We start from the raw sequence: 26,073 nt of genomic DNA on the forward strand, positions 1-26,073 counted from the left end.
TTCTATATCGTGATGTATATCGTTATCAGGATATAAAATGAGCTATATCGGGATATGAGATTTTGGTCATATCGCCCAGCCCTACATACTAATGCATTTTAAATAATCTCGTTTGGAGCATTGACTATGGAAGTCTTGAATCAGATGGTGACCATCTGCTGGTTGCCTAAAAATCTGAACATTTCCCAAAGAAAAGAAACAGCCAAGTCATAAAGTTTTGTGTCATCGTATGACGGATAACTGCTAAAATTCTAAAAGGCTGATAGCAATCATGAATTATGGAAATACCCAAATCATGTTATCAAGCAGAATATTGATTTGATTATGTAAAGGACATGTTAGGATTTCTCTTATTTCCAATCTTTGTGCTTATCAAATCAATAAATGTGAATGAATTTGAATGTGAATAAATGTGGTGCTAACTTACTACAAGCATACTCACCAATGCAAACTCGTGGGTCCCTTATGTCCCGGGTGGGGTCTTTGTAGTAGAATGGTTTACACATCTCACAGTTTTGTCCCATTGTGTTGTGCTCACAGTCATCACACACTCCTCCACTGATTTGTCCCGTGGCCAAATACACCGCCATGTCAAAGTGACACACGTTGGAGTGGCTGTTACAGTTACACTCTACAAGAGAAGTCATTGATATCAGGCAAACCAGTCATACTGTAGCTCATAGTATTATTCTGTTTCTCCAAGTGTTAAAAAGGTAGCACGTAACCCCAGTCATTCATATGTAAACATTAAATACAAGTTATTTCATGGTAAAGTTAAGCAGACTCACTCTTGCAGGCATTTGTGTTGCGTCCTTTAGCTGGCCTCCAAGGCTGGTCATTGTAGAAGTCATCACACTGCTCACAGTTCAAACCCTTGGTGTTGTGGTTACACACACACCTGCCGTGAACCTTAAAATGGTTAAGAAGGATGAGAGAGGACGTTTATTTAAGCTACATGGTATAAGAAATAAGAAACTCTTAAAATAAGGAGTAAACTACTAGAAATGAGTCAGAAACTGTATACTGTGTTCTGGATTTATGTCTTCATCACTCACCATTCCTTCTATGTCATCCCTGATGCCCTCAATGGGCGCACACTCTGAGGCATGACCATAGCAAAAGCAGTTTCCACGTACAACAAGTTCATATATGGCGTAATAATATTTCTCTTTTATTTCAGCTCGGGGATCCAGCAGGTTGTCTCCCAGTGTGCGAAGTTTGGTAAAATTCATTCTCAAGTTTGTGATCTTTAGCTGGTCTGATGAGAAGAAGATATGGAGAATTAGCAGGGGTCAAAATACACATTCAAAAACAGGGTTGCTTCACACCAACACTTTAAAGATTACATCAAGACGGGTGCTAAGCTAAAATGCTAAAACTGAATAATGTGAATAAATAAAAGAGATGCTCTGCTATAAACTCAGGCCACCCCCGTTCCTACAAGAGGAAGTCAGTTTGTGGAGCATGACGGAGCTGGTTGTATGGCAAAACATCAGGGACAAACTACAGTCAATGATCTGGGACAACACAAAATTAGTTTACCATCAGTGCTCCCCTGCACCTTCAAGTTACACTTAGATTTAATTTAACCACTAACAAACAGAAAAGATTATTTTAACTTCTTCAAACTAAAAGAATGATTTGTTGTTGATTACTAAACCATAAAAATATGGAGGCAATGTGGTTTTTAAAAGGCTGTAAAAGGATGTTAGGTGTTAAAAAAACACATAGGAAATGATCTAAAGGCACAGTCACATTATATTATATTATATTATATTATATTATATTATATTATATTATATTATATTATATTATATTATATTATACTAGCTACGTTTACGTGGACAATTCCAATTCTATCCAACTGAAATCAGTCTGATCGGAGATTCCAGCTGACATGTTTACAAGGATGCTAGATAAAGTGATCCGATTAGTTGTGTTTACATGATGGACAGATTTAATACAACTGTAATGCTTTTACCATGCGCAATGCCTACTAGTTCGGAAGAATGTTTTCTTTTTTTTTATTTTGAATGTTTTGACCGTCAAAATGCTCAATAATCCTTAACTGTTTTAGTTTCTAACAAAAACGTTGTATCTACTACAATACATGTCATCCCTGAAACTCATTATGGCATGTAACTTCCACATGGTTCAAGAATGCGAAGAGACAAATCACAAATTGATTGGAATGAGTGTATACATGGTTATTTTTTCCTGCTGATCCAACTGTGGAAAGGTTTAAACCAACCCTCTGTGACGCAGATCGGATCAGCTGATATGTTTACATGACATTTTTTTATTATGATTGGACATTCAATCAGATTAAAGTGCTCCATGTAAATGTAGCTATACTAAAAACTATTTTTGTTTAGGTTTTTTTTATGTGTATGTTTTTGCTGTGATACATATGTTTTTGTTTTTTTTTCAGCTTGTTAATCTCTTATAGGTGCTCCTGATGATTGTCAGGTTTGTTTTCCTGTAAAGGCCATAGTAGGATATTCTCTATTGTGTTTCTGTACAGGTGTAGTAGTTGGTTCTGGTTCAGCTGAAGGGCCATAGCTTTCCGTCTGGTGTAACTTTATCTCCTTTCTTTTCTTCACTCTCCTTTTTTTTCTGTTTACTCTTTTTTTACTGCACCCTCCAGTCAGACCCAGCAATATTATGTAAATTCAGTAAAAACAAAATAAATGAAATAAGAGTAATATAAATCAGTTTATCAAGAGGAGCCTTACACCCATAAAGCTCCCCTTGGCAAAGCAAATTTGTTCAGCACAACACAGCAGTCAGACCATCATTCTGCCTCCTACAATGCTGGACAGGGCAATTTAACAGAAATATATATTATCTATAGATAATATTTTTTTTTAAATTCCCTCACAGAGCAGAAACTTTCCCACCAAATCCAGCTGTTTGAGCTATGTACGTTTCTATCATGTATGTTTTTCTTACAACGCAGCTTCTCCATCAGTTCATCTCATTTTCCTTTTTAAACTCATAAAAAAGAGAAACAATCAAAACGTCACTGTGGTTTTTGGATGCATGACCATCTCCAAACATGATGGACAGGATTGAGTATTTAAGAAAAAATTTCCTCATTCTTACACATTGAAACACATTTGGAGAGGGTAAAGAAGAAAGATAGTTTCCTTCTGCAGACATCTCTTTTTACACCCTTTTAATCTTATTAAAAAGCAGGAAATGTCACATCTTCTGCTGTTACAGTCCAGCTGTTTACTAGAAGCAGTCAGTGCACACACATGAAACTAGTAAGCATGCATCATGTGTATGTCAGCACACAATTTTATAATAACACAAACCTTTTCTTTCACAGATATGAAATTTCTGGAACTTTCTGCTTTCCCAGGGCTCATTTTCCCATTTTAACATTAAAGGGAACACCCATTAATGTTTCCTACAAACTAACAGGCACATACAGAGTCAGTGCATATGAATAGTACATTATCTGACTGTAGAAACATTTGTTTTGATTAGAAGAACGTTGAAGTAATTGTTGTACATTAGTAAGTAAGACAGAAAACTATATGGTAATTTTTACATTTTCCTAACCAGCATAATCAGCTTGATGATTGCAATTATGTTTATTAGGGAACCTTTGTAATTAAGCATCTGAATAGCTGTGTTTTCCACTGAGTCCTCTGTACTAACAGCAAATCCTGAAGCAAAAGCATTAAATAACACAGATGAAATGCTTTATGGGAGGATTTATTATCTTGCAAACTGACCTTGCGAAGTTTGCTTTATCTGCAATAATACAACCTCATCCTGACAGGCAAGAACTTATCCCAGTAGATACTGTTTTTTATTGATTTTGTTGGCAACTGGAAAACAGTCATCCGTCTCATCTAGAAATAGATGTACTACTGTGCTTTTTGCTGCTACTGGTATTTAGTTAAATCAAACAGGTAGCTATAACATTTATGATCCTGATTCATGCAGACATGACAGTGCAGAGAGGACAAGCTAGATATAAACTGTTAAGCCAGGAAGAAATAAAAATGTTTTATGTTTTCTCTTCTGATGTGAAAGTCTTAGGGGTCATATAAAGTATTCATCACTAATTCACAATGAAACAGCTTTTTATCAAATTTTTATTCATGTTGAGAAGTTTGCTTCATTAGAGTGTAAACTCTACTGGCTGTCCAGACATTATAAAGTAAGAAAATCTTGCCACTGAGCAGTAAAAAAATCAATGAGTTAATTTTTTGTGTGGAGCTTCATATAAAGCTCTAAAATTTGGTAGTGCTGACTGATTTTTGGTGTCAGAAAATCCTTTGGCATTCTTTTTAAGAAGGAAACAACATTTTTCTAAAAGATATTTGCTCTTTTAGTGTTTTGCTCATTCATTAATTCAAAGACCCTCCAAAAAATGATTCTTCAGCACCTTTTGATCCTAATTAAAGCTTCCTGGCAAGCTGTGCATTGTACCCAGAAAAGCTTTATGAGTGTTACAGATGAGCAACGTAAAATCTATTTCTGTTACTAATATGATTAGTATTTAAGTCATTTGTTAACAAATAAAAATACTGCCATTAAGAACTAAGGTGCATATTGATTTGAGTTTAAAAAAATGGATTGTTCAGCTGTGAGGAGGTCATGTGGACCAGTTCTGTTGAGATATTTCACAACAAAGCACGACGCCTCTGCTGCAGTGTAGGAAACATTTAGGGATTCTGGGAAAAGTTCTTATGTTTTGCCAGGCTAAACATACGACCAGGACAGCGAGACTGTGTGGGAGAGAAACAGCTGCTTTTCACATCTTATCAGGGCCATGTTTCACACCCCAGAGAGAAGGGCTTTTACAGTTCGTGATGTCTCACAACTGGATGACAAGAGCTGATTGTGCTGAGTTTGATTTATGGTGGCAAATGTGAACATGTCTAAAAAGAAAGAATCGGGGGATTTTTACCATCAACTTTTAAAGATTGGCTGTGATTTTTTAGTTATATTTAGCTTATTGAGATTTGGTTCACTTGATTTAAATGCTCTTTATTTTACCATATGGTTGTAAAAAAATAAAATAAAATAAAATCCCAAAAATGGTCCCTAATTTTTTACGTGTTTTATTAATTTACAATTTATTGTTTTATCACTTCTTTCTTAAATCAAGAATACCTAATGTGCAAGACAACTGTTCTCAATAGAAAATAGCTTTTTTAAAAAAGCAACTTGAACACATTCATCCTTCATGAATGAGGCATTTATGTTTGTCCAAAATTATCTCAACACTTTGCATCATTGTGCTGCTTTTAGAGATTTAAATGTGACTTACTCTGGATGCTGGGGCTGTATGGATCCTCAATCCTGATGGCTGGATCCAACACTCTATAGATGATCTAGACCAGGAAATATACATTACTCACACAAATTCCTGTTAACATATGTCTTAATAATTATGAAAAGTTACATGGGTCCATATAAGCTCTTTTCCACATGAAAATTAGTATTTCAACTCAGACCATCTTTGAAGGAGTACATGTGCTTTCGTACAAACCTTTCATGCTAAATCTTTTTAGTGCTAACATGGTCTAGTCAGTTTTGGGAAAAAATCAAACAACCAAAACACATCAGATGGATTTTTTTTAACTTAATGTAGAACTTCTTGCTTAAAGTGGGTAAAATAAAAACATTTTTCTTTTCATAAAAGAAGAACTGGCCCACAAACATGCTCAAAGACACTCGTTAGAGTTGCTTTACTCTGGAATCAAACAGCTAATGCGATGTGTAGTTAACAGTTGTGTTAATAGGTCACTCACCTCTCCTTCTGTTGACGGCTCAATATCAGAATAGCGTGATTCACAGATGACATCGTTGATATTTCGCAAAGGACCCTGGGAGGCTCCAGGAAAGGAAGCAGCACAGTCATGAGCAAAGTAGCGATAGACCTGCCAGGTGCGACCAAAATCTGCCGAACGCTCAATGAGCATCGCTGCTGGACGGAAAGTCTGGGAGAGGAGAATGTCAACTTATCTTTAGTGTATTTTGCTGCTTAGTTCATTCTGTTAAAGTCAAGTCAATGAAGTGGTTTTATTTTACCTTGAAGGTCATAATCAGATGAGTGAAATGAAATTCTGCCTCCAGATCCAGCTGGATAAAAACATCAGATTTTCCTAAAAGACAGACACGTAGAAAATGTTACAGGACACGTTCAGTTTACATGCACTCAACAATTTCTTTATTTCTGATTGATGGTTGACACAGAGGGATGTTGAGCGGTAGCAAGTGAAGTAGCAACTGTGCTTTTGGCTTGAGGAATGGCTTCTTGACAGGAAAAGCCATTTAATCCTTACAGGAGAAATGTAAAGAGCATGTCGGTAAAGCCCACACACTTCCTGAGCCCTTAATACTGAAGGACCACTCTGCTCTGTGGACTACTGCCACTCTCGTTCTCTGTGTTTTGTATTTATTGTGCAGCACAAATGGGGAGTTTCCCATTCCTCCATGTCAGCACATAAATGTCACACCACATGAATTTTCTATCTGACTTATTGCCTTAAAAAGCAAAAACCTTTAAACTGCTGATTTAAAAACAGGTCGTAGCTCTTTCATACACAGATGTAAAAGAGACAAACGTAAAAAAAGTGATGCCTACTCATTCAAACATTTTGTGTAAATACATATTTACAACTATCGTTTACCCCAGAAAAGTACTGTGTAAAAGTATAAATGACAAACTAATGTCATAAGTTATGTGAGAGGGGTTAAGAGTCTAAACCTGGGTTAGAGAGTAATAGGACGTAATTGAGCATTTCAACATAACGATTAGTTGACTGGTCCCCTCAGTTCAATCTCAATATCAGCTATAAAATAAATGTCTGCCAGTCACCAAGCTAGCAGCTAACGAGTGAATGGCATTATGTGGCCATTAAATGCCCAAAATAGGGAGCTGAAAGGGGAGCTAATGAACTGGGTCAGCTTTTAATGAGTTAATAAAAGGCTGTCGTTGTGGTTTAACTTTTTCAAAATGCAATGAACCTTTTGACTTTTAACGATATCAAAACATGCCATGCATTTTTAGTTCACATTAACAGTAGAAAGGTCCACAAATTAAAAAAGGATGGTAAGTGGTTATAAGCATCATAATGTGGGAGTTTATTTAAAAACAACAATGAGAAAATCTGCTTGAAAAACAGCTGCATGTAGTCAAATGTAAAAACACTTGCTTTACAAAAAAATCAATAGCAGTAAAGATACAGAAGGGAAATGTAACTGAAGGGAAGGAGGGTTTAACCCAGCCTGGGAACAGAAAAGATAGGGAGATGGAGAGGATGAAAATAGAAGAGGAGACCTGGAGTATCAGGATAGTTGGCAGAGTACATTTTTAACCTTGCTTACTGCACAGTTTTTTGGATCAGTTTCTCATCTTCAGAGTAAAGGAAAAGACACAATGAGTGTAGAGAAAAGCCATCTAATTCACTGATGAGCTGATAATCATTTAACATGACCTAAAACTAAAAAAGCCTACGTGTTTGCATCCAGTCCCAGGAAACTGCTTTTTCAATTAACAAATGAACACAATCAAACCACTGTAATTTATACTAAATAGGCCTTCTGTGCATCACAGAAATGCCACAAAGATGCCATGGAAAAGCAGCAGTAAAAATAGTCACTATGCTTCCTGTGCCCCTTCGTCTTCTTCTGTTTCTCTCTGGTTCTATTCTCGGTCTGCTGCAGCACAGTGGAGTCATCAGCTGCTCGCCATTTCTGTACCGGGGTTCAAAAACCACTGAAATAAGCCTTGTATCTGAGTGACAGATCTTTCAGTTAAAATGCATCTCTCCCCGTACCCTAATTACTGCCTCACTCTGTTCTGAATACTTCCTGTACTTCTAGTTTTATTTTTCCACAGGAGTTTCACGTTTTCTTTTTTTTTTTTCCTTCTCCTCTCTGATCAGAAACCACAGCAGGGTCTACTCTGTTATTAAGCCCATCTGTAGCTACATATTGGTCACAGTGTCGGACTGATTTTTTCAGGAGCTATATGTTTTATGGTTGTGTTTGAAATGCAATTTTAGGATCTTTTTCTGTTTCCAGTTCCTTTTTCTTAGCAATTGAAGAATTTCTTCCTCAGAAAATCCAGTAACTACATTATTTTATTTCTTTCTTAATATTTTTCTTCTGTATTTTACACCATTCTGCCCTTAAAATGATCACATGTAACAATAAATCAGTACCCAAAAGTAACAACAACATAAACTTTTTAGCATGTTAACATTAGTAGGTAAAATTATAACTCATATTTATATTATTATATTTAAAATATTTAAAACTCAGTACTAAAACCAAAGTAAAACCAGGGTAAATGTTTATAGTTCATTAGATCTGGAGCTATTTGATCTATTTGGGACACGCAGAAGAATTCCAATGTGCCTGTATTTAACTAGTACAAATGACAATAAAGTTTATTCCAGTCTATATTCTAAATATTTTGACCTGATGATGGCACTAGATTCAAAGTTGAGAAGGCAACATTATCATTGGCAAAGTTGCAATGTGTGTTGGGGGCTACATAAGTGTGTGTATTTGTTTTTTTGGCAATCTGTGAGACATTTAACAAAAGTCACAGCCAGTGTTTTAAAAGACTCCTAAAGGCAGCATCTGCATAAAATAAAAAAACTTCAACAGCCCTGCAATTCTTACATTGCAGAGTAGCAAGACACCAGAGAGAAAGACGATGAGAAGTCTCCTCACCGTTCTCAGACTGCCACCAGAACTTCTTGCGGTGAGGTTTAAAGGTGGTGATGACATTTTCTATCCGGTGATTGATGGTGTTATAGACTGGGTCATATGGCCGTCTAGAGTCACAGTCAAAACACTTTTTCTCATCCTGCAGCAAAATAGGGAAAGTTTAGTGTGACATGGTCAGAACTGACACACCGATTCTCTGAGCGAATAATTCAGATTAGTCTTCACATCACACACCCTTACCTGCAAATGACTGACAATGCAGTAGGGCTCTTTCCTTCTCATCCCACATGTGGACGAAGCCTTCAAGTTTTTTTCTCTTCCAACCAGCAAGTCTCCAGTTGCTGGGTAACAGCTGCCATGGGCACAGCCATGGTTGCGGTCAGGCTCCTGACCAGCAGCGGCAGCCAGGACTGGAAAGAGGCAAACAGGAAACAAGTTATACTGAACTGGAAGTTACAATACAGATCTGTATAATTTTTAAACAGGGGACCCAATCATGAGCTTAAGTGTAGCAAACAGTAGCCTTTCTTCTGACCTAAATATTGATGCAAAATCACAAGGTCTTATCACTTCCTGAGGAAAAGGAACTCCGGGATGGGAAGTTAAACTGAAGGAAAACAACAGATACTATCTAATACTGTAACAGTAAGATAATCACAGTACTCTACAGTCCTTAGATCCACCAAAGCACCAAAAGAACCATCTTTTAAAAAGTAATAAAAATACTGGATTTGTGTTGTCCTTTATGAGGTTAGAAAAGGTTTTCCTAATTTAAAGCTACAGAAAAACCTTTTCTAAGGGGCTCTAGAAGGGTTTAAGTGGGAAAGGTTAAGAGTCTTCTCACTTGCTCTTTATGCTCCTCCTGCTTACCCCTAGCGCATAATTAAGAGCTGATTGAGTGTTGAGACAACATCGCTGGTAAGGCGATTATCTCAGGTTAACAGGCTTTGCTACCTGCAGGGGTCCCACGAACTCACCAGACAAAAAAAACCCAGTTACAGGCAAAATCCAGAAATGCACCAGTGCAGATCAAACAAGGGTTACTTTAGCCCAGCAATTGTTTTTGTGATTACTACATCCCCCAAACTGTACCGTGTAATGTGACATAACTTATTAAACTGCGGATGAAGCAATAACAGTGTGTCTGTTACAGTACTGGAGTCTCAGTGTGACTTAATAGTCGGGCTATGTGTGGGAGTTAAAATAAACCTTATAAGCGTTCATGACAACCAGCAGCTGTCACACATTCCACCGGACATCTACGTGAATCACTCCTACATGCCTCTGGGACCTGTGTGCGGTAGTTTGCATGTGTGCATTGCTGAGTAAAATGGTATAAAGAGAGAACCATGTTCTTCCTGTCAGTCTACAGTCTGTCCACAGCAGATGTTCCTAATCTTGCCTCTATTTTCTACATGACAAAGTGTGGGCTGCCTCTTTGCAGAACACTCCTGCATTGTTAGTATGTTTTATATAACACCTGTCAACATTCACATTCAGAAGTTGCACTGAAAATTTTTTATTATGCAACATGTATTCAGCATGAATGGACACAGATTTCTCTTGCACAACAGCAATAACCAGCATCATCTGTCCCAAAACAATAAAAAAAATTCAATTAAAAGGAACAGTAATGTAACAAATGGCTCTTTCCTAGTTTTACTTTTCTTTTTTTGAGTGTGTCGCTAATAACAGATTTGAGATTTGTTTTAAAAAGTCCAAATAGACAACAAACTACCAGTTTAAGTTTGTGTTGCATTTTGGAAATCTTCACAACTTTTTCTTTTAAAATGGAGTTTATAGTTAGTAAACATACATAGAAATGGAGCAAAAACAATATTCTGAGTTTTTATTTGCTCCTTCATTTGGGTGCTTTATTTGCACTCAAAGTGTCCATGCACATACTGAGGAAATACATTTTCAGTTTACATTGTCTATATCTAGGACATGCACACTTATCTTTAGCCTTCGACAACGTTCTAAAATAGCAGGATTAGCAGTTCAACTTAAGAATTGAAAACTATATTTTTTGTACCAATGCTGCAGTCTGGTAGCTTGCCTTCCATTGCACGTGACAGCAAAACTAACTTGATGTTAGCTTTTCTCTCAAGGAAGTGTTTCTGCTGCCAACAACTGCTCAGTAGTGATATCCCATGTTATGGACACACAGGGAAGACCGGCTATTGGACCGGTCTCTGACTCTGGCTGGATGCTCTCTGACTAACATACAAGAGACAGAGACAGTGTATTATCACAGCAGACCAGCTGTAGATATGAAGCCTGCTAGGAATGATTTAATCTGGACACACTCTTAAATAATCTTACACACACCCTAGAGAAACCTGTGTTTGCCTGGGATCCGGACAAGTATGAGGCTGGTACCAGCCAGATGACCAACAAGCTGCAGTTTATTCTTGCACACCTGTGCATCTATACAAACACACATGCCCCACTTCTGCAAAAAGGTGCACTCATTTATAATTACAGTATCACGGCTGATGAGCCTATGTTTAAGTGAATGTAGATGTCATGTGTGTCTTTGTTGACTACACAAAAAACACCTATTAGTGGTTTAGTTCAAGATAAAATTACCTGAGCTGCTTAACAAGTATGATTATCAGCAAAGTGAAACAACAAACTAAATGACCTGTGATAAAATAGTTTGCTTTGAATCTTGTTTGTTGTTTTGAATCCTTAATCTGGATATTTGAAACACAAGCAGAGCAGATGAGACGATGGCTGGAAGAAGTCTGACAGAGAAACAGTGCAGAGCTTCCATACAGACAATGAGAGGATCCATCCAGACACAACATGATATCTGCTCTGGAAACAACTGACACACTCTCAAAGCCAAGAGAGGGTGGAGGAGTAAAGCAGACATCTGATGTGCTAAATAATCACTGGGTGTCTCGCTGTCTTTTATCTGTGTGATTCTGTCTTTGTTTGCCTGAGAACAGCTACACCAGCTTCACACCTCTAATCACAACATGCGCTGAGATGACATCACCGTAGCCCTTCATGGAGTACAGAAGATGAGGAGAATACCCTGCAAATTATCAAGCTCCTCCCTTGTCCTGTCGGATATTAAGGCTCAAACCTCAAACTGCTTCGGTTTGTTGAGTGAACATGAATGACACACACACACACACACACACACACACATATATATATATATAGAGAGAGAGAGAGACTAAAGTTGATGGAAAGATCTAAGGAAAAAAATTTAATGTTTTTAGAGTTTTGGAGAGAGAACTTTTATTGTCTTCTAATGACCCTAAAGAAGGAGTAAATTATCTGACAAAACAAATAAATAAATAATAATAAAAAATAATAATAATGATAATAATAAAAAAAAATAATAAAAATAAAAATAATAATAATGATAAACTAGAAAGAAAAAAAAGGAAATAAAAATCTAAATAATTTTTTACACATTTTTAGTGCTGACTGATCTTATAATAAAATCTCAGTCACACAAAATATTTTAGAAGGAAAATAACTTAAATGTTGAATTGAATGTTTTCTTCTCATAAAAACAGGGATTTAAATTTAAAAGGTTGAAATCATTTGAATAATCAATCATTAAGTTGACTGAGTAATTTGAAAATTAAAAGTAGAAAAAACGATCTGTAATTCTGTTTTACTAAAGTTTTTTGGGAGAGGAAGAAAGTCATGTGATGGTGTTTTAGATGATCTGATTTATTATGAGTCAGGAGTTTTCAAGTTGAAGAGTGTATTTCATCTTTTATATTAAAATGGTGATACCCAGATTTTTATTAGGCTGCTCATTTTTCCTGTTGTCTTTCTTTTCTCTGTAGCCATTAATAGAGAGGCAAGAAGGAATGCAGGCACACAGCTGAGGAGAGGGAGGCTGTAGCGCTTAAGTGTGTGTGTGTGGGTGGGTGAGGGGGGTTGTGTATGTGTGTGAGGGGCTCACAAAGCTAACAGTGCACTGCTGTTGAACCAGCCAGTAACAGAGGGCCAACGTTTACTGCAGCTCTGCATCAAATGTTTTCATTATCCAGCCTTTGTGTCCTTTCCAGCCACACAAACGTTTAAGATTATCATCACTGAGCTGCGTTTGGTTCCATATGTTATTACATCATGTACATGGCTTTTAGTTTAGATATAGTGAATAACTGTAGCATAACTGTAGCAGCAGCCATGCTCTTCAGAATGACTGTCCCACGTTGTTAACCTATTCCCAGCTCAGTAAAAAAAGTACCAGATATCATTATGCTCATGTCAAAGGACACCGAAATCTAATGCTGGGCCAAAAGGTCGTCTACATGAGGCAATGATACAGAACATACAGAACAGCTTAGTCTGCAGGGCATCCAGTTTAATTTCCAAAAGTGAATTCCACTCCCAACCCCTTCCCCTCAGGTGAGCTCCGCTTTTGTTTGTGGTTTTTTTTCTTGCCTTTGATTCCCACTCTTCCTCTGCCCAGTCTCAGTAAAGAGAGGTTCAGCTCACAGGAGAGGCCCACACCTAATTTTCTAAAATTATTAACTTATTAACTGCCAGAATGCAACAAAACCTGACCTGGTTTTTTTATCTCTTTCAAAAATAAAACAGCTTTTCGTGTAGGTAGAACCAGGATCATCTTTAAGTATCTTCTTTCTTTTGGTGTTTCCATTGTTCTGTTATTAATGTAGAGAAACGACTGTCATAGTGAGTGTGAGTGGTTGTTTGTTTAATTTGTCTCAGTGTTGATCCTATGATGGACTGGAAAGCAAAGAAAGCCTTGCCTTGGAATTATGTGCCAACATGCATCATAATAAACAGTGTTTATTATGTTTTCCTGTTAGTTTAGCTTGTTTTCCCTTTAATTTGTGTCCATGTGTATCAAATCAAATCCTGCAAATTAAGTAAATCCTTGCAGCTCCGGGGTGGAGAGTAACATGAGTGTGATACATTCCTGTGGGACAGGTTGGCGAGGCACAGTTTGCTGTCACATTTACCTCCGGCATAAACAATGCGGGAGGCAAAAATAAACAGTCTGACAAGAATGCCCACATGGACACACACACACGCACGCACACACACACACATATGACTTTGCTTCGACAAGGGGAGCAATAGGGAGGTATGAATAATGCTGGGAGAACATGAACAACACACACTGATGGTAATATAAAAATGATCGAATCCTCAGATCCAGTATCAGCTTACCCAGAGGAGACAACAGTCAAATTCAGCATTATTTTAACCCATAAGAACCCGAGGAGACATATTTGTCACATACAGTTTCTGAGACATTTTGCTTCAATTTATGATATAAACTTTGCTCAAAATCCTGTTGAACACAATCTGATACTTGTCTTCTGTTCCCCAATAGATACCTCGAAGCAGAAAACCATATTATAATATTGTTAATATATCACATTTTAATAAATGGTAGATTTTGTTACATTTTTGTTTTTGTTACAGGGCCAAATAAAGACTTCATATTTAAAAAATTGGACTTTTCTTACCATTTTTTCAGGGGTCGGACCTTAACAGGTTAAGACAGGCAGTGAGCTCAGTGTTAGACCTGAGGGGGTTTAGGATTAAAATTTTCAGCACTCACCATCAGAAAGCAATGTTAGGACATGGCCAAAGAAAAGTCAACAATCCTTTTTATTATTTTTAACTGCTTCTTGCTAATTAGTTTCCATTCTCTCTCTGAGTGTAGCCCTCTTTGCGCCGCACTCAGCTGATAGGTGGTCAGGTCCCACGGCCAAACAGATAGCTGTATTTAGTGTTTTGTATGTTTCTTTTTTGTTTGTTTGTTTTTTAAATGAAGAATGAATAATTTAAATGATTAAACTGTCATGTTTGGTAGTTTGGAGCAGGACAGAAGTTGTTTACATGATCTAGAAAAAAAAGAAACAAAACTGAAAAAAACATTGACAGACCTGATGATTTTATGGCAGTTTTTGTGCTTTTGGCCACAAAGGTCACCAGAGGGTATAAATTCATCAACAGAGTATAAAAGACGTGACAGAAAAAGACACTGGATTTCAAAAATTTGTTTACAAAGAAGAGTTATTGCAACAATTCTTGCCATCAGCAGTACGATCATCAAGTTTTAAAAAATGGACAAAAAAGGAGGAGGGCATGACAGTTAAATTGACAATAATGCCCAATCAGGAGCAGCCAAAGACCAACAAGACACAAGAAAGTTTTATGTCTGTCTGAAAATAAAAAACTAGTGGTCCTCTATGGCTCAAACGTTTTGACAACGAGTTGGTTTTATGACGATATTTATGAGGATGGGTAAAAAGAAGTATAAATAACTAAATAGCTTAAACATGCTTGGAGGAAAAAGTGTGAATATGTAAATAGTTTCTATTTTTTCTACTGAAAGCCAAGGCTTGAAAAAATGAAAATCTGTGTGTTATTTCTACAAAGTATTTTAGTAATAAATTCTGTTTTGGTGTTTTTGGTTGGCATTTATTGATCTCTCTATTTATTGATACATTTATTTTACATCATTTTAGCCTTGTAATCTGACAACTGATGCTGTCTTGAAAACATAATGTATGTCGACTGTGCTTAAAAAGTTAAGGTTCAACGTGCATTTTTACATAAAAAAACAAACAAACAGAAAAAAACAAAAACAAGCAAACCAACATACAAAAGAACAGGCACACCGTTGACAGCAAAAATGGCTTAGAGGATTAAGCCCATCTTGTTTACTACCATGCACTATTTGTAAGTTTTTTAAGAAACTGGAGAAACACCAGCAGCATGACATTAAAACAGAAACAGAGACTTCTCTCTGTGGAAGATTTCTGTAAAAATTAAAGCATTTCTAAAAAAAAAAAAAAAAAAGGAAGTTGTACAAAACCTATTTAGATTTGTATTTCAAAAAGACTTATGTACTAAAAATTCTGGTGTTTTTTTCTATATTCATTATATTTTGTCTTGGCCTGGCACAGCGGAGTGTTGCTCAGCGGTTTCTGAGCATACTACTGTTTGCCTGGCTGGCTGTCAAACAGACTGTTTCAATGAGCGAGGCCAGACGCTGCCCATTGCACAGCCTGATAGATTAACAAGGCATGGCACTGAGAAGCAGCTGGTCACACAGGCGGACACACTCACATTCCTGTGTGAACCTAGAAATGTCTGAATCACTCCACTCTGGAGAGAAAACATGGAATGAGGCACCACCAGCAACAGGTGGGCAGAGAAGAGTGGAGCTAACAATGTTTGTTATTCATCCAGAGTAAAGGAGACATCTGAGGTGAAGCCCGTGTCCAAGCTGCAGTACGTCATTCTCATGTGTCTGTAAAATAATGCTACAGACTCCCCACACAAAGCCTACAAATTACAGTGATTATGATCATATCTATGAAATTCTCCAATAAAACCAGCTACCGGCCACAAATTCCCTGGATACATCCACCAAATAAGAGGCACACATGGCCAACAGATGTTAGGTGCAGCTTGACGGTCAACCAGCTTGTTCTTTAGTATCTCAGCCAAAGAAAGAGAGTTACTGCGGGTTTGGTTAGCGGTCATGATAGTTTTTGTTTGCCCTCATTTTCAGCAGCTGCTTAGAGGAACACGGAGCGCAGGCCTGTTTGTTTTCAGTGCTAATTAAAGCCTCTGATGAAGAAAATAAGCTCAGTACACTTGTCTTTAGATATGCATGTCCGGGTTAAGGCTTTTAAAGATAATTTATGTAATCAGTGTGTATTTAACTACAAACATTTGTGCTTTGTGTGCATGCACCACTGTGTATTATTGTTCTTGCATCTAACCATTAAATGAAATTGACACGTGTCAAAAATATCTGGCCAACGTCAAAGAGCAAATACTCAGAGTATAATTAAGAATACACTTGGGAGCTCTGTTGCATTGTGAAGTCATTTTTAATATCAGGACTGAACTGATGATGACCCTGTGTCTACCCAGAGAGAGAAGGAACATATGCTTGACATTTTCCTTTTTTTAAGCATCTCTGTAGGATCAGATGAGATGATGGACTCTGGAGCCATTTTAAGAAAGAACACCTGAGCAGTTCCAGGGATGTTATTATTATCTTAAACATCCCGGCAAGTTTCCCAAACTCATCAATGTTAAGAGAAACCACACAAATCCCAAGAGCTACATGTCCATCTATAGGCTTCTGCTGGCATGTTAAATGTTAAAGTTTGTGGTAGTACACCCAGAGGAAGACTGAAAGACTGTGGCTTTTTAGAAGAGTTACCAGGAGAAAGCCCTTTCTCTCTAAAAAATGAACATGGCATCTGAACAAACCAACACATTTCTGAAACGATGTTCTTTGGACATACAAGACCAAACTGGAGATGTTTAGCCGTAAAGCATTGTGCCATGTTTGGAGAAACCCAAATACAGCAAACACCTCATCAACTCACGAGCACAGTGGGGTGATGATTTAGGTTTGTTTTGCAGCCTCAGGATCTGAACACCTTTCAGTTACTGAGTCAGTCATAGACTATTCTGTATACTAAATTATTTGTGTCAAATTTGAGAGAAACAAGGTGTTGCAATGGTCTAATCAAAGTCCAGATTTCAAGCTAATTGAAATGGTGTAGTGGGACCTTATGTATTTGAATCCTTGCAACCCCAGATGAACTAATGCAACGCTGTAATTACGAGTGGGGAAAAACGCATCCACAATTTTATAAGAGACTGCTAAAAATATGGGATATCCTGATTTTTTCACACACTTTTGTGTTTTCCTAAGATAGGATGTGTGGTTCATAACAAAGCCAGTATTGTATTGTTACGCTAACAAAAAGTTCTATAAAAAGAGGAAACCTGGTACACTAGACTCGGTACGATTGGGGACTTGGTTCAGTCGCTTCTCATGCAAGAATCTTCTGAACCAAGACTGCGCTCAAACAGCTCTAATAAGCACTACTCAAACATTTCAGACATTTTTAATAACGTGTTTCACTCTCCGCCAGAGGTAGCACTGCAACGAGAAAAACAAGAGATAGAATGAAGGAAACCTGCTCATCTATTAGTTAATGCAGAGCAACGGTTTGTAGTAAATAGCAGCTAAATATGTTGCTGCATCAGATCCTAGCAGCTTGGGTTGATAATATTTGTATCAAAACATCCTTTCCATCTAGAGCCGACTATCGTTTTGGTTTTGCTTGTGTTCACCTGTGATGTCGTGCGCTTAATAGGGATGTCATGATTACAGATTTTTTTGCTACAAATATTGTTTAAGAAATTATTATGATTTTACAATCATCATGATTATTATGTGTTCATTAATTTCCCAAGCACAAAAAATGTGTAAAATGCCGTGAACACTCCTCATACCTGGAGCCTGGACCTGGAGGTCCCTTTTCATAGCTGAGAACAGAATCCACCAAAAGCCACTTCATTCTCCTTATTTATGACCCATTTGATATATCAATTAACCTTGTTTTCATTCCATGCGCAAGTTGCACTCATCTACTGTCATGGTTCAGACATAAACTTTCATGGAAAGTGGCAATATTGAGGGATGTTTACAATTAATCATGGTGTTGAACACTGCGATTTATTGTGAAGTTAGATAACCGTGACATACCTAGCGCCAAACCAAATGCACTTTATTTTGTAGTCTGCTTCCCATATTTTGCCTCCTTGCGTCTTGTAGCTTTAAACTTGTCTCAGCAGGTGACTCAGAAGAAGAACAGATAAGCATACAGGTGTATAGTTTTAATGGCAGCTCAGAAAGTGTGTATTTGAACGCCGCCTGCTGCACACACTTTGCATACACCCCAATGACCAACTCCACCGACCACCACGACACCGAGACACTCCCCCCCTCGCCGGTGCCAGGGGAGCAACACAAATTGCTACCTTGTCTGTGGGAAACACTGCACATGCAGTTAAAAATAAAAAACAACAACAAAAAAACATTACAAACAAAAACTTAATTTGTGTTTTTTTCCCCTACCTCTACACAGACTGGACTTTACAAGTAAACAGAGATGTTCCCAAAACTTCTGACAACACATAATAAAAATATTGCAAATTATTTACCAATTTATCTAATTTGGGAAATAGATGCAGCTATGTACTGTGCAAACATGAATGGAAATACAGCATATGAAGCAAAAACAGTTCGTCCAATTCTAACTTGAATGTCAACATTTAATATGATAAACTTTCTTCTTCATCACAGCCTGAACCCTCTTAGACAGGAGTCTTCAAGAATACTTCTCCAGGCTTAACAAAGGACTTTTCAAAGCTCTTTTTGGATGTTTCGACCTTTTATTTTGTTCTTTGCCCAGATGATCCCACACTGCTTCAATAACATTGAGCTCAGGCTCATTTATCACTACATCAGACCTGTTGCCATGATTTTAAGTCCAGGTCTTGTACCTTTTGGCAAACTGCAGCCTTTTTTTCATTCCCTTCCTTAAGAATGGCTTCTTGACCGCCACCCTTCCATGGAGAACATTTCTGACGAGGCTTCAGATCAATGAACTAGGGACCGTCCCCACAATGCCGAATTGCAGTAAAACAACAAAATTATTTTAGCAATCCACCTTTTCATCCCCTCAGACACCAGGGATTAGCCTGCATGAAACCGATCATGTCTGAAACCAGGTGCCAAGGTGGATAGGTTTGAGACCTCTAACGTCTGTGGTACTGTGAGGACAGTGTAACTGCACCACTAGAGGATATGACGTCAGTGTGATGAATGCGCGCCAAACACAACAACAATAATGGCGTCCGTGACCAACTGTGTTGTGGTGCTGCTCTAGACAGTCCTAGCTTGTGTACAGCTTTAGCACCAAAATGCACGGCTTTTAAAACACGGTGCTGCGCTACTGTACCATCAGCAAGCAGATACATCATTATCTGCGCATGCACTACGTCTTGTTCTAGCTCTGAAGTTTTACTCTTTAATCATCGTAGCGCCCCCCACGGCCTTGTAGTATGTACTACAGCGGTTTCGGGGGGATGTTGAAGTCTTTCGCCTAGTTTTTGCCACTGTTTCACACCTGAACTGGAATCGGTGCCGTGTGGACAAAGGTGCAGATGCATCTCTCAGGTCCTGTGTCAGATCTTTACTGTTTTGTTTTTTTTTTTCCTATTTCCTCAGGATGTCATTTTCAGATCCTGTTCATCTGCTGGAGTTAAGTGTTTTTAGGCCTGATACTTCTACTTTTGTCTTCCTCTTGTTTCCACAGATATCTTATAGACCTGCACACATGTAAAGATTTGCAAAGTTTTCAGCTAATCGCTGTGTGTGAATCAGGTTGGTGGTGCAAAAATACTGTCAACATTGTATTTTTTTCTTTTATTATTACTATTTTGAAATTTCCAGAATAAACAGGGGATAAACATGGAAAGAAATTATTTGTGTTTGCCGCTGGTGAACTAGCCGCTGGTGAAAAAAAAGCTTAAAGACCTGGTATTAAAAGTTGTTTGTTTTTTTTTTGTTTTTTTTTGGCTAAATTATTGTCTGTCACACGTCAACACACACTGGTTCATCCATTAAGTTAAGTGTCTGATTCACAGACCAGTGTTGTTTGGCTTAGCTGTAAAAAAGAGCAGAATGTTTCCAAACTTTGAAAAACCTTCTAAAATCCTGGAGAAATATTTAACACGCTCACATTAAAATATCAGAAACAGTCTGGCTGCATGGAAGCCTAATATTAATAAACGAGGGGCGAATCAAAAGGTTGACTTTTGTAAACTGCAGATCAACTGTAGAGTCGTTGCCAGTAAAATCATTAAAGAAAAAAAGAGATGGTGTATTTCTGTCCTGCAGCACCTGCTTATCTTCACCCTGTAAACACACAGCAGCTCTGCTCATGTTCACCACTGTACCAGCCACTCCATTGTTTTTAATGAGACCAGCTCCATTTCCTACTCCACCTCCCTGCACCTTCATCCTCCCCCCTCAAGTCCTCCTACTCTGCTTTTATCTCCACCTCCTCTTTTAATCCAGAAAAGCCCCTGTCAACAGGACGGAGAAACCTAACTCACCGTCCTTTCATATTACAAGCCTACACTCCCCCACCTCTGCCTTTCTTCTGTGCCTAAAGTCTCTTTCTCTTTTTCTCTTTGTCCTCCTGATTCTATCCAACCCTTTCTCCCCCCTCTATTTTTTCCAGCCTTTCTCCCTCTCTGTTTTAGTGCTGGTGGTTAGTAGGCTTTACCGCACCATTGTTCTGGCATCTACACATTTCCGGAGGCTGTCGCTTGCAAAGGCCTCGGGAACACACTCCTCTTGCAACCACTGCTTAACCCGCTCTTACCTGGCCACACAAACACATCTGAGGACGTCAGTAGTTCAACAAAGACCTGTTTCAAGACCAAACACACAGACTCACACACGTACCTGAAAGAAAGGTGAATTACTACATTGGGTCAAAAGGCAAACCTTGATCAGCACTAATGTTTTTACTCCTAAATCCGGTTTCATTTAATCAATTTATGAAAAGTAATTTTGGTCTATGACAATGTTGAGGCATTACTCAGATTAAAAAAGGCAAAAGTATCACGATCAAATTATCAGCAAGTACACAACTACTCCATTCCCAGAGGAGGATATGAAACATAAATAGAAAAAAAGAGAAAATTTAAGTGGAAAGGGCTCTTTCTTGTTCTGTCTTCTTCATCAGATACACACATACGGACACACATATTCATTTGTGCACAAACCAATTAATCCCCATCTCTGACCCAAGGATTTAAAATTAACCTTCGACCTTTCAGCTCTTCCTCAGAGGTGTTGGGAGTTTGAATGGATGGTTCAGGAGGTTTTAGAAAAACACTTATTCAGTGTTCAGCTCTAAAAAAGCATCAGTCTTCAACAGCTTCTTAAAAATACTTTCACTGACATCTCTCAGGATTTTAAGGCTCTGGCTTTTACCCTTTACTTTTGAGAGGGTGCACATATTTATAATCTTCAACATAAAAATGTGTCTAAGTTGACTGCTGTGTTTAAAAAACATATATTTATAACAATTTATCTAACTAGTTGTAAAATACTTCCAATATGTATAAAAAATTACTTTCTTATATCTAAATGAAAACGCTAATAATGGGCTAAAAATAGGGACACACCAATTCCACATTTTTATAAACCGAGTACAAGTACTTACATTTAAAACTAACTGATATGAGTACTAATAAATTCCATTACAGTTCACTGGTAAAGTGTGGGAACAAGACACGATGACTGAGTGGTTAATTGTGTGATATATCATACAAGTCATCTTGCAGCATCCCCTTGAAAACTGAAGATAAAGTGGTTTTTGGTGGATTCTGTTCACTGCTGTGACAAAACACCTACATGCCCAAAATAAGGTTCTTTTGCTGAGATAAAGCTAAATTCGAGTTTTTAATGTGGCATGAGTAATAACTTTGTTAAATAGAATTAAATAAAAATGTTAGGTAGAAGAGACAAAATTAAATGAAAGAAAAAGGAAAATAAAAAAGGGAAATACTAATAATGATTGTGATTGTGAATAATGAACTTAAAATTAAGATGGTTATAAATGTGCATAGCAATCACTGATCATCTTCAGGTCTGATTATATTTTAACTCCAGAACTACTCAAGTAAACAGTCAGGAGGGTTTACAAAATGCTTGGATGAACTGCTCTGCCTCAGTCACTGAACCGGGAGTCGTCCTGCTGAGTGATGTGACGTCTGAAGGGGTACAGGAGAGACGGCTTAAATCAGGGGTGTGAAACTCCGGTCCTCGAGGGCCGGTATCCTGCAGGTTTTCATTGTTTCCCTTATCTAACACACCTGAATAAAATCAAATGGATCCAACCGCTTCTTGTAAACTTCTTCACAATAACCCATTAATTTCAGTCAGGTGTGTTAGATCAGGGAAACGATGAACACCAGCAGGATACCGGCCCTCGAGGACCGGAGTTTCACACCCCTGGTTTAAATCCAGGGCTCGAACTACACCAGAGCTTTTGGGGGAGCCTTTGTCGGGCGTGCACAGTGACTTTGCACATCATGTGCACGCACATATATACTACTGCACATAGCGCAGTCAAAAATATGGTTACTACAAAAAAAAAACTCTGCTGCTACTGTATGCAGCTTGTTTAATCAGAAACAGGGACGGAAAGTTATTTTAACCACAAAAGAAAGCATATAAAGTGTATTTTGTGTGGACGCTCACGGCACGCTACAAACACACAATGCTGCTGTCCACAGTGCTGAAGGAAACAGAACGGATCACATTTGAAGGATTGAATTATTTAAATTAAATAAATAAATAAAGCACAAAGCTTACAAATGAATGCTATTCTTTTTAATACACATCAGGAACCTTTTTGAAAAATTAAATGTAACCTGAAAGAAATATATTTTTAGGGCTTCCTTCGCCATGGCCTCTAGCAGAAGTTGTGAAGAGACCTGCATAGATTGTGGACCTTCAATTCCCCTGGGAGCCCAGTCAGCCAAACATTGCAGCGTCTACTTGTCCCCTCCAGGCCAGTTAGCTTAGCCTTTAGCTTCCAGTTAGAGGCTGAGTGCATAGAGTTTCAACGGCCTCCAGCCGCTGGTAAACAGAGCAGGGGTTGATCTGTGGTCAGCTTGTAGTGCTTTATCGTGTCATGTTTGATAACATGGGCATCAGCATCAGACTTTTCTCCAAGCTCTTGTAGAGATGAATGGCAAAATGAGAAATGGTCTGTATTTATATAGCAGTTTTTACTGTACCTGGAATAATACCCATAGCCCTTTACATAATACATCCCATTCACATGGCGGAAGCTGCCATGCAAGGCACTAACCACAACCCATCAGGAGCAATTTGGGTTTCATTGTCTTGCTCAGGGACACCTCGACATGAGCTCGACAGGCTGAGAATCGAACCGGCAACCCTCAAGCTACAAGACGGAAAATCAATGAGTGAAAATTATGTCTTATGCTCCCTGAACCACTATTTCACAGTTTGAGCCTGACGAATCCTGGTATTGTCATCTTGGAATGTGCCTATGCCATCATGGAAGATGGAATAATCTGGTCATTCAGTGTGTCCAGGAAATCAGCTGACCTCATTTTTTGGACACATAATGTTGCTGAACCTCAAACCTGATTAAGTCAAGCAACCCCAGATCATAGCACTCATTCTATAGGCTTGTACAGTAGGCAGTGGGCATGATGGTTGCATCACTTCATCCTCCTCTCTTCTTAGGCTTGTTACATACTACTACTACTACTACATTACATACAGTTAATTAAATGGTGTACTCTACCTTTAAACAATGACTAGATATTCAGTTGTCTGGCAATCTTATTGCAATAATTTTGGGGTGATATTATGTGCAATAAGGGGCCTCATCAGTTTAAGTGTAAATCTTATATGTAGTCCATGCAGACGGAAAAATGACTTACTTAATGTTCTTTTAATCTTCTTAAGCTAATTCTCATGTTAATTAATTTAGGCTTTCCGTGATGGAAAGAAAAGTGCCAAAAGAATAAAAAAAAAACTATGAAAAAAGTTACAAATTGTTCTAGCGTGTCCTGAGACCTGCTGCTGAGTCCTTTCAGCCATCACAAAAGCCTCAGCTGTGATCAGTGAGGGGATGCCGTGGGCTCTAACAGCATGCACTAATAGACTTTAACTGGAGCAATGAACCCATTGTCTTCTCGCTGCAGGAAACAATACATTAAAAGGCATTTAACTGAGGGCTATTACTCAGATAATTCTTACACTCACTGATGCTTTCTACTACAATTTGTTTGTAAAAACTACTATTAAAGTTAAAGAAAGACAGCATTGTGACATAATCTGCTATGTATAATTTTTTTTTATATATATATTCTGTCACGTACAATATTAGGCAACCAGGCTTTCGTTAGAGCTGCAGTGTGGAGTGGTTTCCTCTATTTGCGGATTCAGCTGGCCTGTTTTAGGAGTACCATAAACAGAGTGACACCACCCACAGAGAACCAGAGACACACACAGAAATGACCCCCAAGACCCTGAGGGCACCAAAGGCCCTAAAAAAAAAAAAAAACTAGCTGTCTTATCACTGTGGAGGGAGATGCAGGGGCCAACGCTTCCATCAGCCTCGCATCCACCAGCTTCTGGCATTCTGTACTGTTAGTAGCTGACAAACAAGATAACATTTCAGCCTGGGGACTTCAGGGAAAACAAGTGTTTTGATTATTCTTAAAACCGAAAGAAACATAGAGGAGTCACATGAAAATGTCTCCAACAGGCATCAAAGCTTATGTAGTCTACCACATTTTCTACACACTCATCAAAGAAAGCTCAGTGACCTGGAGACCCTTGTTAGACACCATATCTGTTCAATGAATCACTTCTGAGGATTTGTTATGCAGTACAGAGTTTGGATTGACTTCAAAGCGTGATGTACAGTCTACTTACCACAGACGAGCATTAACATTGAGGCTTGCATCTTTGAGCGCACATCCACCTGTGACAGGCAACAGTTTTTGATCAAGTTAACAATATATATATATAAAATTTAATATATATACATATATATATAAACACAGTAAATGTAGCTTGAATAGCTTAAAGTACATTTCATTTTGTATACTGTGTTAGATGATTAGCATTGAATATTCATGTCCGTGGTCTATTCATAAGTGCATGCAGCTGTTTGAGGTGACATTAACTTTTCAGTTTTTTCTTCCAGCTGAGCACCAAGGGGGTACTTATGAAACTCAGTTTTTATTTTACTTTATTTTTCCCATTTCACTCTCAATTTACATTAATGTAATGGAAAAACTTTGGATTGTTTAAAATGTTTGGTTAAACATAGAAGAAGTCAAGCGGTTCTCTCTCTCATGCGACTCCGTTAAATGTTTCTAATCGTCCATGAACAGTCTCTTACCATAAAAGTTAGCTACTGCGCATCAAAACTGGGGTCACCGTGTCGGTCCGGTTTCAGATGTTCGCGTCTGTGTTCCGTAGGAAACTGTTTCCTCTTTGACCACTTGTTGAGGGGCGCCCGGGCAGTCAGCAGTGGAGCTCGGCCGGTGAAGAGTCCTCAGCTCTCGCGCGTCTCCGTTGGAAAACCCCGTGGTGGATTCTCGGAGCGGAGTGAGCGCGAGACCCATTTGAGGGGGACAAAAGGCTGATTTTCTGACTACGTGTTAATGGGTTCGGGGTCCCTGTGGGCGGATGGGTTTCCTACAAAGTAATAAAATACCACATATTCTTAATAGCTTTCTAACGTTCACTGAGCACAACAAAGAATTTTAATGACCAGGCCTCATTAACCGTTTCTGAAGAAGCTTGTGGTTAATATTGAGGTGTTCATTTTCAGGAATATTAACCTCCATTTGCGGCAGGCTGCCCCCAAAATTGTTTCTAATAGCTATTAAAAAAAAAAAAAAAAAAAAAAAAAAACTTAAATAAAAACACCCAGAGGGCTTTGAGACATT

General features: G+C 38.2%; 1 protein-coding gene across 1 annotated transcript in view; it reads right to left on the bottom strand.

Annotated features, from left to right (window-relative positions):
- lamb2 (laminin, beta 2 (laminin S)) overlaps positions 1-25,644 on the bottom strand; it is a 46,431-nt gene extending 20,787 nt beyond the window's left edge. Inside the window, exons 1-10 of the mRNA XM_042004647.1 lie at positions 25,521-25,644; positions 25,049-25,097; positions 8,950-9,119; positions 8,713-8,848; positions 6,058-6,131; positions 5,778-5,966; positions 5,294-5,357; positions 1,056-1,258; positions 789-909; positions 443-631 (exon numbers count right to left, since the gene is read on the bottom strand). Of these exons, the coding sequence (XP_041860581.1) occupies positions 443-631; positions 789-909; positions 1,056-1,258; positions 5,294-5,357; positions 5,778-5,966; positions 6,058-6,131; positions 8,713-8,848; positions 8,950-9,119; positions 25,049-25,097; positions 25,521-25,523 (1,198 nt within the window). The 5' untranslated portion in view covers positions 25,524-25,644. The remainder of the gene's footprint in view (positions 1-442; positions 632-788; positions 910-1,055; positions 1,259-5,293; positions 5,358-5,777; positions 5,967-6,057; positions 6,132-8,712; positions 8,849-8,949; positions 9,120-25,048; positions 25,098-25,520) is intronic.
- Positions 25,645-26,073: the final 429 nt, after the last annotated feature.

This window comes from Melanotaenia boesemani, chromosome 13 (assembly GCF_017639745.1).
Source record: "Melanotaenia boesemani isolate fMelBoe1 chromosome 13, fMelBoe1.pri, whole genome shotgun sequence".
Lineage (NCBI taxonomy): Eukaryota > Metazoa > Chordata > Actinopteri > Atheriniformes > Melanotaeniidae > Melanotaenia > Melanotaenia boesemani.